This window comes from Papio anubis, chromosome 4 (genome assembly GCF_008728515.1).
Source record: "Papio anubis isolate 15944 chromosome 4, Panubis1.0, whole genome shotgun sequence".
In the NCBI taxonomy this organism is placed as follows: domain Eukaryota; kingdom Metazoa; phylum Chordata; class Mammalia; order Primates; family Cercopithecidae; genus Papio; species Papio anubis.
In genome coordinates this window covers 36,593,422-36,610,210 of record NC_044979.1, presented here as the reverse complement: position 1 = coordinate 36,610,210, position 16,789 = coordinate 36,593,422, and the positions used below count along the sequence as shown (strand labels likewise).

Genomic DNA, 16,789 nt, shown 5'->3' with positions numbered 1-16,789 from the left:
AAATGATGATCAAATTTCAGTGTTAAGTCTTATCACCTGAGGCAAGTCATTTAACTTTATGAGGCATATTTTCTCTTCTGTAAAATCAGAGGCTTGGCCAAATGATTGTTGTAGTCTTTTTCATCTCTTCAACCACTTTATGTAGCAGATAAATCTATGGCTTGTTTAAGCAGCATGGATCTTTGAGGAGTCTTCCAAAGGTATCCAAGAAATTGAAAAAATATATACATCAAAGTTAAAATCTTATTAACTAAACAGAAACTTCAGGTAAAAACTGTATCGTAAAAGAGAGAAGAACAACCCACTTGTGTTTTTTGACATCTACTAAGTGGCAAGCATTTCTCTCTCATTATCTCATTAATTTTTATAATCATCGTGGCAGTTACTGTTATCCTCGTTTCATAAAGAAGAGAACAGCTAGTATGTTGTAGAGCCATTCACATTGTGTAGTATGATCTGTGTCTCGTTAATCTAGAACAAGGAAAAATTGATAATACAAATATCGGTATTATCTGAAAAAGAACAAAAGAGGCAGAAAGATCTGAAAAGATGTGAGTATTAAGTCTACCAGAATGGTTAGACCAAGGGTCCACAAACTGGCTCGAGGGTCACGTCTGCCTATCATTTGTTCTTGCAAATAAGGTTTTATTGAAACACAGCTATGCCTATTCATTTATGTATGGTTTATGGCTGCTTTCACAATATATAGGCAGAAATAAACAGTTGTGATATTTTTGGTCAGCAAAGCCTAAAATGTTTATATGTGACTTTCACAGAAAAAAATTATGGACTCCTGGTAAAGCTGTATGTTGATATGTTTATAACCATAACCTGCTCATTAATTCCCAAATCCTATTACCACCACTTTTATTATTAAAGGTACTGCAGGAAAATTTGTTATTGAGGGATAATGTAGTGTTTAATTACATATAGCTGTGTTCACGCTTACTGACATTGCCTTTTCTATTACCACATTCAACACTAACCTTAGATCAGCTCTTCAATCAGATCCCCTTTAATTCTCATTGTCATCATGAAGCACAAACCAGTTAACTATACTGAGAGCTCAACTGGATCCCAGTTCTTACACAGAGTGCTAGTTTTTCAGTTCCCAATTCATCTGGGCACCATTTTAGATAGAGAGTGAAATCAACATGACACCAGTTGTATTTCCTAATCAATTGAGTCGAACTGAATGTCATGGTAAGAAAAAAAATTCCACAACAAAATGTCTTTACTTATTAATAGATTATTGATCTCCATATATTATCTGTGACAGGTGGGACCAGGCCTTAATCAATTTTGATTGTTTTCAAACAGCAGGAGATGTTTTCTCAACTGTCACATACCTCACACGTAGTACCTGCTTCTTTCTTTTTTTTTTTTTTTTTTTTTTTTGAGACGGAGTCTCGCTGTGTCGCCCAGGCTGGAGTGCGGTGGCGCAATTCGGCTCACTGCAAGCTCCGCCTCCCGGGTTCACGCCATTCTCCCGCCTCAGCCTCCGAGTAGCTGGGACTACAGGCGACCGCCACCTCGCCCGGCTAGTTTTTTGTATTTTTTAGTAGAGACGGGGTTTCACCATGTTAGCCAGGATAGTCTCGATCTCCTGACCTCGTGATCCACCCGCCTTGGCCTCCCAAAGTGCTGGGATTACAGGCTTGAGCCACCGCGCCCGGCCATTACCTGCTTCTTTCAAGGGCAGAATTAGTTTCACGTGCCAGGATATGAGCACAATTTGTGAAGTTTAAACAGGTGCTTACTTTGTATCTCTAAAGGCAAGAGATTTTTTCCCCAAGAAGCAAATAAACAAATTGTATTTGTAATTTAATTTTTTATAACAACTTGAGATAAAATCCACATACCACACAGTTCAAACATTTAAAGTATACAATTCAGTGGTTTTTAGTATATTCAGAGTTGTGCCACCATTACCACAATCAACTCTACAACGTTTACATCACCCCAAAAAAGAAACTCTATACTAATTAGCAGTCACTCCATTTTCCTCCCCAACCCCTCAGTCTAAGCAACCACTAATCTACCTTCTCTTTATATGTATTTGCCTGTTCTGGACATTTCATATAAATGAAATCATATAATATGTGGCCTTTCATGTCTGGCATTCTTCACTTGGCATGTTTTCAAGGTTTTTCCATGTTGTGGTGCATATCAGTACTTCATCTCTTTTTTATTGCTGAATAATATTCCTTGTATGGATATGCCATGTTTTGTTTATTCACTTGTTAGTTGATGGAAATTACGGCTGTTTCAATTTGGGGCTATTATAAATAGTGCTGCAAAGAACATCTGTGCACAAGTTTTTGTGTAGACACTTGTTTTTATATCTCGTGGGTATCCACCAACAGTGGATGAGGGTTCCAGTTTCTCTGCATCCTCACCAACACTTGATATGATCACTTTGATGATATATCTATTCCAGTGAGTGTAAAGTGATATCTCATTGTAGATCTCATTTGCATTTCCCTGATGGCTAATGATGTTGAGAATCTCTTCATGTGCTTATTGGCCTTTTGCGTATCTTCTTTGGAGAACTGTTAATTCAGATCTCTTGTTGATTTTTAAAAACTGAATTATATGCCCTTTAATTATTGTTATAACAATTCTTTATATATTCTAAATACAAATTCCTCCCTTAACTAATACATGATTTAAAAAAAAATTCTCTCATTCTGTGGGTTATATTTTTGCCTTCTTGATATTGTCCTTGGAAACACAAATGTTTTTAATTTTAATTTACCTATTTTCTTCTTTTGTTGCTTGTGTTTTTAGTGTCATTTATTTAAGAAATCATTGCCTAATTCAAAGTCAGAAAAATTTGCACCATGTTTTCTTTGAAGATGCTTATAGTATTAGCTCTTATGTTTAGATCTTAAGTCCACTTTCAGTTAATTTTTATATACAATGAGGTAGGAGTCCACTTTCATTATTTTGCATGTGGATATCCATGTTTCCAAGCACCATTTAATGAAAAAGACTATTTTGCCCCCGTTGAATTGTCTTAGCACCATTTTCAAAAGTCAGTTGACCATAAATGTGATCAATATTTCTGGACCCTCAATTATATTAGTATTTGATTCTGTCTGATGCTGTCAATTTTTTTTTTTTTTTTTTTTTTTTTGAGTCAGGGTCTAACTCTGTCATCCAGGCTGGATTGCAGTGACCCAGTTATAGCTCATTGAAGCATCGAACTTCAGGGCTCAAGCCATCCTTGCCTCTGAATAGTTGAGACCACAGATGCATGTCATCACATCCAGCTGATTTTTGTTTGTTTGCTTGTTGTTGTTGTTGTTGTTGTTTGTAGAGATGGGATCTCACTGTTTCCCAGGGTCCTCTCCTGGCCTCTAGCAATCTTTCTGCCTCAGACTCCCAAAGTGTTGGGATTACAGTCATGAGCCACCAAGCTTGACCAATGTTGAAAATTAAACTGTTTTCTTAATATCATTTTTTATTTATTCATTGACACTATATCAAAAGATAACCAATTTCTGTATATTTGATCCTGTACCTGTAACTTTGCTGAATTTATTTATTAGTTCTAATGTTTTGTTTTTGTAGATCATGTTGTCTCCCATCTCTATTTAGTTACATTTCTTCCTTTCCAATCTAGATGCCTTTTATTTTATTTTCTTGCCTAATTGCCCTTTCTTGACTGTCCAGTACAAGTTGAATAGAAATGGCCAAAGCAGACATCCTTGTCTTGTTTCTGATCTCGGGGGAGATAATCCAGTCTTTCACCCTTAAGTATGATGCTAACCATGGGTTTTTCATAGATGCCTTTTATCAGTTTGAGGAAGTTTCCTTCTGTTCCTAGTTTATTGAGGGTTTTTTATTTTACATTTTTTACTGTGAAAGGGTGTTGAATTATGTTAAATACTTTTCCTGTGCCTAATGAAGTGATCTTGTAAATTGTAATTTGATCTTATCTATTCTCATTTCCAAACACTCAAGAGAAAACTGTAAGGAACTACATTTACAAAATAAACCATAACTTTACAAAAAGGGCATAAAATAGCATTTTGGCAAAAACTTACAGATAGGTAATCTAAAGGTATCTAACTGTATCAATTTTAAAAATACAAAAATATAACTTTATGAGGAAATTTTTTCTGACTGAAAAAGTAAAACTTCATCTGCTGGTTATAGGAAAATATGTTCTTGTAAGAAAACAGTGGCATAATAAATTAACAAATAGCACAATCATCACTTTCACATACATATTTATAAAATACAGGATAGAATTATTAAAATTCTCTATTAGTAGCTGACATCTCCTGTTCCAAACATTTCCATATTAAAATACAGATTTATAGTTCAAAAACTACATTGTGTTAACCAAAACATATTATGCTTTATACTTTAAAACAGCACATTAGCAAACCCATTTATCACACACGTTCAGAGCTGTATTGCCTGGGAAGAAAAGAACAAAATATAATTCCCAATTATGGTTTAATTGTACTCTGTGTAGTATATATAATGCCTTCTGCTTTAATTCGCTCCAATATTGGTCCATAGATCTCCTTTGAAAAGGGCCCCATTAGGCCTTTGGCTCCAATTTCACCTGGAAGAAAATAAATGTGTAATTACCATTTTAAAGGTGGTGTCAGAGGTTAATTTCCCCATCAAGAGTCTCCACAAAAGCAAACTCAGAGTCAATGAATTCTTGGAGGCCTAGGCATTTTTTAAGTAGCTACTTAAAAATGTCCCTTAGTAAATTATTACTTAGTCAACACTTTGAAAGCAAAAGGAGTTAATTTTAGATTGAAAGCATAGCCGGACCTAAGGATATTGTCAGAATTTGTACACTTAACTGCATTAATTACTGCCAGGACAATCAGAGAATAAAGTAAAGTAAGAAGTCAATCTGACTGGTCAGCTTAACTTGCTAATATCATATTTTTAAAAAGGCAAGACACCAACAGAATGAGTTGTAACAAGTTTGATTATATGGGCACAGGCACCTGTCAGCATGACTGAAACATAGAACCTGGGCACTCTCACTAGAGGCCACAATGACCCCAACTTCTGTCACTTATTTCTTCACTGATTCCTCAATAACTAAGTTGGTCATTTAATTTGATATTAGCTGATATGCTACTATATATTTTTTTCATTATTTCACATTTATATGCTTTGATATTTTCTACTCCCCTCATTCTTTCTTGAGAGTCAAACAGAGGCAATGCTTATTGAATGTCTATGTGATCTTCTAGGGAGAGTGGAGAATTGAAATTTGTATTCATTTAGTCTAAAATATATATTGAGTACTAATAATATGCTGAGATATGAAGATTAATAAAACTTAACCTATATTCTTGAGAATCTGGAGTGAATATTTTTTTCTATTTTAGAGTTATCACTCCCAACATGGCAAAAACCAAAGAAAGGAAGGAAGGAAGTGACCATTCCCTGGGGACCCCTCTATGTGGCAGCAGATTTATGTATTATATCAGTTAGTGTCACAACAACTCTATGAAATAGGGATGACAATACCTACTTTAAATATGAGGAAACTCTTGCTCAGAGCTGCTGAGTAACTTGCAGCTCATCACTCAGCCACCTTGTAATTGAGCTGGAGCGAAAATCAAGTCTATCTCCAAAGCCCCCATGCTTTACTCACCAACAGGGGCCCTCCCTGGCAGTCCGCGCTTGGATCTTCTAAGATGGCTCACTTTTAGTGAATGCCTGTGTTACACTCAAAAGCAATTACTTGATGTCCAGGCACCAAATGACTTGGAGGTGATATGGAAACAGGCTCATGCCTCAAATGAGCAGACTTACCGTCAAGCAACATTTTGGCTGCCATGGCGGTGGGTAACCCCACGGTTTTAGCCATGGCTGAAAAGCCATTGATGTCCCCATAAGCCACAAGATCAATCGTTTTATTTTCTAAATGTCCAGAAGGATGTCTGATTCCAAAGCTGTCTCTCATCACAATCATATCTTTTTCTTCAGGACCTTAAAACAAATAAAGATAAGTAAAAATGCCACTATCATTACAACTCAAATATCGTCTACCATCTCCTCCTCCTGCCCTTCTGGTTTTAAAAGTTTTCCCTCCTTTTATATATGATCACTAGACAATTAATTACACAGCTTTTTAGCCCAAAGTCAAAGTGAAAACCTCAAGGAAATTAGAACTCTGATTGCATTCCTTTATCTGGGATGGTATCACCGTATCCTGTTTACAGACACAAAGGCACTGCTTTAGAGGCCTGTGTTAGTGTGCTCCAAAAATGCTTCTTAGGCATTTGCCTAATGCATTAAAAAAAAAAAAAAAAAAAAAAGATAATGCCAGGCACAGTGGCTCATGCCTGTAATCCCAGCACTTTGGGAGGCTGAGGTGGGCGGATCACCAGGTCAAGAGATGAAGACCATCCTGGCCAACATGGTGAAACCTTGTCTCTACTAAAAATACAAAAATTAGCTGGACATGGTGGCGCACACCTGTAGTCCCAGCTACTCAGGAGACTGAGGCAGAAGAATCTCTTGAACCTGGGAGGCAGAGGTGCAGTGAGCTGAGATCACACTACTGCACTTCAGCCTGGTGACAGTGCAAGACTCCATCTCAAATAAATAAATAAACAAACAGTAAAACTATGTTTTTCCTTTTCTATAATAACTATCTTTATTTTTACTCAATAATTCTCAAATTCTTCTCCCTGGAAAAATAGTCCAATTGCCTTTTCGTCACACCACATCTTCCCATTCCAGCTGCTTGGCGCCAACCTTCCAATATGATTATCTGCACTGACTCTATCTTATGATTCTTCTTCAGGTATATTTAGCTAACACTTCATAGCCTACCATAGGAAAGCTTCATGACCAAATGCTTGGAGAGGGCATCCACAATGGACTCTGCCTGAGGGACTTCTTCATCCCCAAGTAAGCCCAACCTGAAAAGCACAGGAGATGGCTGCATTAGTTCAAGTCCTATGCATGTTCTCATTTGGGAAGCAAAAGGGAGCTCCTTGAATTTAATCTTGAAAGGGCAGAATTACAAGATGGTCACTCAAGTTGTAGGATTTTCCTAAAGTGTAAAATAATAACAATATCAATGTTTTAACCTTCAGAATCATCTCCAGACTCACCCAGGCACTACTCCCCGGAGCAGGGCAGAGATGATGATGCATTGTAATCCCATGTTCTTACAAAGCTCTTTATGAGATTAACTTAGAGGTTAGTTCTCCAACATTAAGTATACCAGCAGGATGCCACAGCAGTCATATGAAAGAATGTTTTAATGTAATATTCTCTGACTACTCAGAATCTCCTACAGGAAAGCAAAAATACCCCACTATGCTTGGGAACTGAGTGATAAAGTGTTTCCAGATAAGCATTTCTCAAATTATAATTGCCACAGAGCTCCTTTTTTTATCTACTCTCTATGACCACATGAACATGGCACATGATAATCTCTCTACCCACATTAGAGCAACAAATTAATCAAAGACAAATGTAAAATATTTAACTTTTTTTTAGTAGAAATTAGCAATCATTGATCCAGTATATATATATATATATATATATATATATTTTTTTTTTTTTTTTTGAGACGGAGTCTCGCTCTGTCACCCACGCTGGAGTGCAGTGGCCGGATCTCAGCTCACTGCAAGCTCCGCCTCCCGGGTTCACGCCATTCTCCTGCCTCAGCCTCCCGAGTAGCTGGGACTACAGGCGCCTGCCACCTCGTCCGGCTAAGTTTTTTTTGTATTTTTTTAGTAGAGACGGGGTTTCACTGTGTTAGCCAGGATGGTCTCGATCTCCTGACCTCGTGATCCGCCCGTCTCGGCCTCCCAAAGTGCTGGGATTACAGGCTTGAGCCACTGCGCCCGGCGCGATCCAGTATATTTTGCTCTAAGTTAAGTGGTGGGTGCCTACCATTCAGCAGCCTCCAACTGGGTATTGTCTCCTCCTAGTTTCTTAAGAACAGCTTCCTTCAACACATCATGCTCAGAGGAGGGTGAAATCCCAACTAGGTCACAGAGGAGTTGTTTCTGGTTAGAAAAATAAAGACAAAATTTCTAAGTCCCTAATAATTTTTTTTAAATTAACTGAAAAATTATCCTACTAAAACACTGAACTTCAAATACACCTCAAATTTTAAAATTAAAAATAATTGGAAACAGGAAATTGTAACACATACACATACATATACGCATCTGCATACCTACACATCAATAAATAGCAGCTATTCCAAAATGATACTTCACCAATAAAAATGGGTTCTAAGATCAACTCAATACAAAACAGATGGTGTGCTTCTTACTAGCACATTCCCTGTCTTTGTATATCCTCTCTATCACTATTTTTTTACCCATTCTCCCCCTACCCTCCAGCAGTCCATTTTGACCAGGATGAAGTGGAAAAGGCTTATTGCAGTGGTTGCCAGTAGCAACCCAGGTTCTTTTGTAGGTTCAAGAGATAAGAAAGACGTTGCAGTTAATAAAATCTCAAAGGAAGAACATGTAAACAGTAGCCATAGTTTTTTCTACTTTCGAAACAAGACTTTCTCTAGGCTCCCAAAGGAAATGCTATGCTCTAGATCAGGAGTGAACCAATTGGTTCACAGACCAAATTTGGCTCACTGTGTTTCATTAAATAAAAAGGTTTATTGAAACATAGTCATGCTCATTGGTTTATGTATCGTCTATGGGAGAAGTGAGTGGTACTGACAGAGACCATGTGGCCCATAAAGTCTAAAACATTTATAACCTGGTTTTTTACAAAAAAGACCATCCCTAAGAATGTCTGCACCAACCTTCTCAAGCCAGCTGCCTGAACCCCAGGTTCTCTCTGCAGATATTTATTCACTCCTACCCAACAAGTAAATTTATGAAAGGTAAAACTTAAGATTGGAAAGGTTCACAAATGCACACACAAAAAAATGAGTGTAAAAGCATCACAAAGAAGTGATGAATGCTTAAGGTGGTAGATACTCCATTTACCCTGATGAGGTTATTACACATTGCATGCCTATTTCAAAATATATCATGTCCTCCATAAATACACACACCTAGTATGTACCCATAAAAAATTAAAAAATAATTTTTTTAATGAAACTAGCTAGTAAGAATACCAAAACTTTTTTTTGAGATTTAATAGAATTAGCAACATTGGTCCTTTTCTCCTTGTGATACATTTCTGGCATTTCTATTGGAATATGGGCACACTAGTTTAAGTTGAATGACCAGCTGGTAATGAGTTAATTCTGAGCAGTTAGTGGAAGCTCTACTTCACATTCAGTTCCAAGCCTCCAAAGTTCATTCCAACTCTGAGGCCTTAAGATTTTGGTAGAACAAAAGATGGACACATAAGCCTGGTAACTGAAAATCAAAACACTCATAGTTCTAAGTAACCACATGAGAGTATTGACAAGATTTGGAGGTTGGGAATCCAGTTCTGTAATACACTAGTAACTCTCCTGGATTCTTACTTTCAGGAAGCCCAAGTGACTCCCATCACTGGGTCACCACTTAGACAACTGGAAGAGCTCAGAGCTTAATGCAGAGAGCAAATCCATCTCTTACCATAGCTCAAGGAGCAGTCAAATGATGTAAGTTGCTGCAGGAAATAGGCCTGATATGTGTCAGCCCCACACCCTGTCCATTCTTCCACAACAGTGAGGGGAAAGGGGACTTCAGAATTACGATTTATCTTCCTGCTCATAAGCTAATAAATGGGTTCTTTTGTTGATCCAAAGCAGAGTTCACCCCCGACCATTTCAGAAGGTATTTCTGAAGAGGAGCAGATAGAACGTAATTCCGGAGTCACTCACCCAGGTGAGAAACTTGGCCTCAGGTCTGAAGGCAGGAAGTGCTTCTCTGTTTATAAGACCTAATTTTACAAATCCATTCAAAGCTTTCATATATCCCTGAAACAAGAATTAATAAGCAGTATATAAAATGTTTCTCTTCCAATGAAAAAATATAAAATATTTTTGAAAAGAGGGATCTATCTTCATAACTAATTTAGAAAATAATTGTTTATATTGATGATATGAATGCTACAGCTCTTTTAGAATTTGCCAAGCAGGTTTTCTCATCTTTACTAGAAACCCCTCTCCACAACCCACCAAAAAAAAAAAAAAATGTATTGAGGATATAGTTACAACTAATTTCAAACTCAAACTGAGATCAATAGTGTCATAACAATTCCACTGGTTTACATAAAAGACCTTGCAAAACTTAGGTCTTTACTTCTGTTTCTGGGTAACATGTGAATGAAATTTTCTGGCAGCATAAGGGCAAATTTTCTTATGTGTTATATGCTGTCAGCTCAGCAGAATATTATGTAATAGAACAGTCAGTTGAGCTCTTTCTTATAATGGAAGGAGGAACTTGTAAGAATATCCTCCCCAAAAGCAGATAATCCAATTTACTGATTAGAGCCACTACCCCCAAGATATATGGAGAGATGAAAAAGAGGTAGGAATCAGAGAGATTTTTCTAAGATAATGATGACATCACCACTCTGATAAAAATTCCTCGTATGTCTTTCATTGTCTACAAAGCAAACCTGAGGTCCTTGGTATAGTATATAAAACCCATCACAATATGCTCATCTAACCTAACTCACAGATCTCCACTTTTACTATTCCCCAAATGCGCTGTGTTCCTCCAGAAACCAGGGCCTCTGTATATGCTGCTCCTGTAACTGGAATGTGTTGGCCATAATTCCTCATTTACGAAATGTTTTCTCCTCCCTTCAGACCTAGTTTAGCACCTCTTCTGAGTCCCCTAGGTGAGTGGAGACTCCCTTCTTGTAGCATTTTGTATATACCTTTATCATGGCAATTAATACAGCTTGTAATTAATTGTCTATTCAGCTGCTGTACTGTAGGTATTGAAAGGAGGGAAATAATATCTTTATTATATTATATTATGTTATATTATATTTTATTTGTGTGCATATTCTTCATCCCAATACCCACTTCGGGGCAGATAAGTCAAGCAAATAATGCCTAGTCCATGGTGAGCAAAAATGCATCACCACTGATGACTAAACTGTAGAAGAGTAGTATATTAATAGGTGCTAGGTTAGAGGAAAACATAGCTGTGGGAGCACAAAAGAAGGGGAACTCACATAGATGGGGCTGGGTGGTTCAAGGGGAAGGAGTTAGGGAGGATACCATAGGAAGGTATTCAACATTATTCAACATTCCAATCCATTATTCAGCATTCCAATCCCCTAAAACAGAACAAATGGCTGGAAAAATAGATTCTGAATAATAGATGAAGTGAAGAAAGACCATAATGGTTTATTCTCCAGTGTGCAAATGGAAAGCAGGGTGAGAGGGCTAAGATAAGAAATTTTGCAGCTACTGTAATTACTGCTCAAGCAGAGAAAGAGAGAAGAAAAGAGAGAGAGGGAAGTAATTCTAGGGAGCAACAGAGTTTTTAAAATATAAAATAGTTCCTGTAACCATCAGATACTTCACTACTGAATGTCTGGTCAACTAGCAATTTTCACATTTCTAAAGGTTATATTGTTCAAACTGTTTAAAGGTTACTAAAAAAAGAATTCTCATTTGCTCTAATCCAAATGCAAATAGACTTCAAAGAGGAGAAACAGAAAAGTAATATCACTAGCTTGTTTAGCTTGCTTCTGGGACCTGTTAGGTGCTAGAGATCCCTTTATCCAACATCTAAAATGCTGATTTCTGAGCTATTTATTAATCTCAGAAATATATTTTTATGCTGACCCCTAGAAATGAATTTATTTTAGGTATTCATTCATCAACAAGCATTTAGCAAACTGCTGCCATATGTCAGACTTGTGCTAGGGAATGAGGCCACAGAGACGAAAAAAAATGCAGTCCCATCTATGCAGAAACTGCAGTCAACAGAAGGGTCAGTTAAGTCAAGTAAATAATTCCTAGTCCATGGAGCACAAAAATGCATCACCACTGATGACTAAACTGTAGCAGAGTATTATATTAATATGTGCTAGGTTACAGGAAAACATAACTGTGGGAGCACAAAAGAAGGGGAACTCACATAGATGGGGGTGGGTGGTTCAAGGGGAAGGAGTTAGGGAGGATACCATAGGAAGGTGCTATTAAGCTGCATCTAGAAGGACAAGCAGGTGACAGGCAGGCAGAGAAGGAGAGTAGCCAAGGCCTCTTTGTCATATTTGAATGATGGTATCTCATCTCCAATACTGGAAAGAATGTTAGGGTTACCAAAGGGTTGCTGGCATTGCCCAGGATGGTGGCCCTTACGATTATGAACACTGTGACATCTTCCATCTTCAGAATCTGTGGGGATGTCTCCCACTTGCACACCTTGTTGAGACCTTTATTCAATGTTTAAATCTATTCAAATCCTTCATTCCAGGATCTATATGTTTGTCAAAAGACTATACTGAAAGCCATATATCCTAACTACTGGCCAAAAAAAAAAAAAAAAAAAAAAAAAAAGTTACTACTCATATTCTTTGAACAAATTGAAGAAAAGAGATGAAGAAATCTGCCAGAGCTGGGGATAGTATGCATGAGTTCAGACTAGAATTTCTACTGTGCCTAAAGGTTGGTAGAAGAGCCACAGCTCCTAGATCTCAGGAGGACATTGTCATTGATGTCTCATTTGATTCCTGGACAATGAAAAAGTCATATTCATGGAGTACAAGCACCTACTCTCTAGGAGCTTACAATCTCTTTGGGGAGACAAGAAAAATATACATAAAATTATAATTTAAAATGCTGACAAGTAAACGCTAAGTGCCCATAAATGTAACAGAAGCTCTCAAGAGTAAGAAATACAGTGGTTGTTTTCTTTTTAAGAACAGATAGGTGGGTGAACCTGAAAGATATTTTGCTAAGTGGAATAAGTGAGACACAAAAAGTAAAATATTGCATGATCTCACTTACATGCAGAATGCTTTTTTTTTTAAGAAAGTAAAATATGCAGAGATAGAGAATAAAACCGGGTTACCAGGGGCAGGGTTGCAAAGAAGAAAAGAACAAGGCCTGAAGGAGTACGATACAAATACTTGGAGGAAAATTTCCAGGCAAAAGAAACAGCCAGCAAAAAAAGATAAGAGAGCGACAGAAAAGCAGGCACAAGATTGAAGAGTTATCACTGACAGGTCCATGTGCCTTACATCTTCCAGTTAAAAAGATAATTAGAGAATACTAGATAACACACATGAGACAAATCCCCTCTCTGGCCTTAGCCAGGAAATCTCACAAGACAGACAGATTTGCAGCCAGGTCTCTGATCTTGAGAGACGCATGTATTTTAGGTATGCTGGTTACATTAGGTTGAGTTGAGTGCCCTGTCGCCAAATTCATGGGCATCCAGAGCCTCAGAATATGGCTTCACTTGAATGTTTGCAGATAGAATTAATTAAGGATCTCAATATGAAGTCAACCTGGATTTAGGGTGAACCCTAAGTCCCATGACTAGTGCCCTAATAAGAAGGGAGGCAACACAGTGAGACATACAGAAGAAGGTGATATGAAACTGAGGCACAAATTGGATGGATGTGTCTCAAAGTCAAGCCTCCAAAAGGCACCAGCCTTACTCACACACACCTTGATTTCAGACTTCTGGCCTCCTGAATGGTGACAGAATAAATCTCTATTGTTTCAAGCTACCCAATTTGTGATATTATGCTAGAAAACTATTAAACCAGTTGTCTTGATTTGGTTACACTTGTAACTGCTTTTTTTGTGATCAACAAATGTGTAGTGGACATTTGCATTTATGCTCCTAGAATGTACTCCCCATTTTGTGGTTTAAAAACATTTTGGATTTGCTCTGGGGAGGCCCCTTTAATCTTGTCTGTTTCCTCCACCCCAGTCCCCATTTTTTAATGACATTGAATCCATCTCCATTTCTAGGGACATATAACATAGGTCAAAGTAGATGAGCACATTTTATCCCACTGACCTTAGGGAGCTAATGAGACAAAAATCGTATTTTTGGCTATTAGAACGGTATCATTTTTTATTCCCACTGAATTTGATCCTGAAAGCCTGGGGATGCTGCCACAACTCTGCCATCGCATAGCACTTGAGACTCCAGTGAATACTGGAAAGAAGAGCCAAGAGGTTACGAGAAATCAGGTCCTGGGGAAGTCACTTGACCTCTAACTCTCACTAAGCCTGAAGCCCTGCCTGTCCTCAATCCTAATGAGTCAATTAATTATCTTTTTATTTTGAGGTGAGTCTCCTAAAATATTCAATCATAAGATTTCTGAAAAAAAAATATAGACTCCAACTTGGTTTATCATCTTAATTATTTTGACTACTAAGAAAAGTTAAGTGCACACATCACTTACATCAAAACTGGCAACATGTTGAATCTAAAGTCCAGCTGCTTACCTTATATCTCAGTGTCCCCCGCAACAAAGTGTGAGCAGAAGAAATGCCATAAATCTCAGCATATTTTGTACTGTCTCTGTTAGGATAGCCTTCCAAATTTAATCCTGGGAAAAAATCCATGGACGTAACGGCATCAAGAAAGGAGATGCCCCCTGCAACATTCACAACCTGAGGAACATTGAGAAGGCACAGATGGGGTTACAGTTGTTCCTTTCTTTTAGGGCTTCCCTGCATTATATGGACAAAGAAAGCAACAGAACTTTGAAAAAAAAAATAATGAAACTACCATAATCATTATCCCATACTTAAGCTGTTCTACTAATATCATAATTCACAAAGCAATTCTTCTCTCAAGCTTTAAAATTTGACTCTAAAACATTTAGTTTTTCTAAACATAAGGTCTTATTTTCAAGTTTTTTCCTTCCCCTGGATAAAATGGCACTAAATTATTTCCCACTAGAATTTGCCTTTTTTAAAAATATAAATATTTAGAAAAAAGTTTTAAAATTAACATTTTAATTTTATTTTTTAAACATTTATTTAAAAATAAAAAATGTTTAAAAAATAAACATCTAAAATTATTTTATATAAAAATGTTTAAAAAATAAACTTAAAAAAATAAGTTAAAGCAACAGATAATTATTTAAATGGCTTCTATGCTCAAACAACAATCAATATTCTCATTCTTTTCTTTTACTTTCATGACCCTTCTAAATGCCACATTAGGCATCAGTCACATACATTTCATTCAGACAGCTAAATTTATTAAGCAGTTACTATCTATGTGTCGGGGATCACACAAATTGTGAAGGGAATAACATGAGTGATGAAATAAAAATCTTTTGATATCTCAGTACTTCTATTTCCCATACCTCTACCCCCATCACACATACTCAAAATGCAATGAAGGATTTCTTTGTCTCTAATTTTAATTAAAAGACAAATTTTCTTTTAGTTTATAAGGCTTATTATTATCATTGAGATAATGGAAAGTATTCTGGAGTGATAAAATTAGGTGTGAGAATTCTGGTTGGTGCTGCTGGTGGAACTGAATTTTATCCTTATTGTACCACTGGAAACAATTTCTGACCAATTTCTCTAAGCTGCACAAAGCAATACTGTACCAGGGAGCTGCCAATGTACTTTAAGGTGGATTCACAGGATTTGCCTGAAGAGGCCTTTGGCTAAACTTAATGATTCTCATGCCTTATTTGTAGATGGGTTCTGAACGTGCCTTTGTATGAGAGAGAAAATGGAACCTCATTTATATGTGGATGAAGCCCCAGAAAGAAAAGGACTATGCTGGCTGCAATGTCAGGACCACTGGAGTCTTTTCAGTTCAGAGGCTCACTTTGGAGAGTGCCAAGCACAATTTCAAATTTCAAAAGTGAAAATCTGAATGAAGGATGTAAGGAATGCCTTTCATTTAATTTTCTTGTGAAATCTTCTAGACTGCAGAGTAAACATTTCCAAAGGGATGATTTCTGTACTACATCTTTAAAATCAATATATTTAAAAGAATTCTAAATTTTTGAAAAAATGTAAGAAAGCAAATGTTGGGCATTGTGGTGCCCACCTGTAATCCCAGCTACTTGGCTCAGGAGGCTGAGGCAGGAGGATGGCTTGAGCCCAGGAGTTTGAGAATAGCCTGAGGGACACAGCAAGACACCATCTCTTAAAAAACAAAAAAAGCAAATGTTGACCGTTAGGGTCTTCACACCCATCTCATTTCTATAATCTATGACAGTTCTTAAGTTTTGTTTGCTTGTTTGAAGGTCAGGGAAATTTCTGAAAGAAAAATTCAATAAAGACAATAATATTCTAGCTTACCAATCAGAAATAAAACAGCAAGTTCATAAGTCTATCATGAAATCCTTACAAAGAAGATGGAGAAATGTAAGCTGAATGGCAATGGTTCATTTAGTGAGAATGGCAGTTGGCTAAGCAACCTGACCCAAAAATTACTGGGTAATCATTGTCATTTGATATTAATTCATAGTTAATTCATAGTTGTATTTCTAGTGGCATATAATGTAGTTCAACAATAAGTTCTTTCTTGGTTATTATTTTATTAATAATTTGAATGACAACAGAAACATATTTATCTGTTTTGCGGAGAATATACGTTTCTTTCTGCTCTGACAATGCTCAGGCTCATTATTCACTGCTGTTGCAAGTTTCTCTAGGTCCAGCTCTTTCACACACACACACAGACAAACACAAATACGTATCTCCCAACTAGAGAGAATCACTGTTATATTTGAATAATGTATCATATATATTTAAATAATCACAATGAGCTTGATCACCAAATTAATAAGGAAATATACAATCATTTTTTCAGGGCCCACTATGTGCCCCGTGCCTTGTACTGGGCATTATCTTTAATCCATGAAATAACCCATTTTTCAGAGGTAAAAACTGAGGCTGAGTCACCCA

The 16,789-nt window shown here is 37.0% G+C and overlaps 1 protein-coding gene and 1 non-coding gene across 10 annotated transcripts in view; one reads left to right on the top strand and one right to left on the bottom strand.

Moving 5' to 3' along the window:
• Window positions 1-1,814: 1,814 nt before the first annotated feature.
• The window catches only part of AASS (aminoadipate-semialdehyde synthase), a 70,268-nt gene continuing 55,293 nt past the window's right edge, over window positions 1,815-16,789 (bottom strand). For 6 of the 9 annotated variants that reach the window (XM_003896513.5, XM_009203777.4, XM_017957129.3 and 3 more), the window contains 6 exons: window positions 14,351-14,518; window positions 9,800-9,895; window positions 7,903-8,018; window positions 6,829-6,917; window positions 5,803-5,979; window positions 1,815-4,582 (listed from right to left, as the gene is read on the bottom strand). In XM_003896513.5, the coding sequence (XP_003896562.1) occupies window positions 4,464-4,582; window positions 5,803-5,979; window positions 6,829-6,917; window positions 7,903-8,018; window positions 9,800-9,895; window positions 14,351-14,518 (765 nt within the window). In that variant the 3' untranslated portion in view covers window positions 1,815-4,463. Of the gene's footprint in view, window positions 4,583-5,802; window positions 5,980-6,828; window positions 6,918-7,902; window positions 8,019-9,799; window positions 9,896-13,916; window positions 14,058-14,350; window positions 14,519-16,789 lie in introns of those variants that run through there. The other 3 variants (XM_009203774.4, XM_009203775.4, XR_002521170.2) reach the window with 3 other exon arrangements.
• LOC116274755 lies at window positions 10,023-10,084 on the top strand. Its single transcript, XR_004183532.1, has one exon. It is a non-coding gene; the product is annotated as a U7 small nuclear RNA (small nuclear RNA).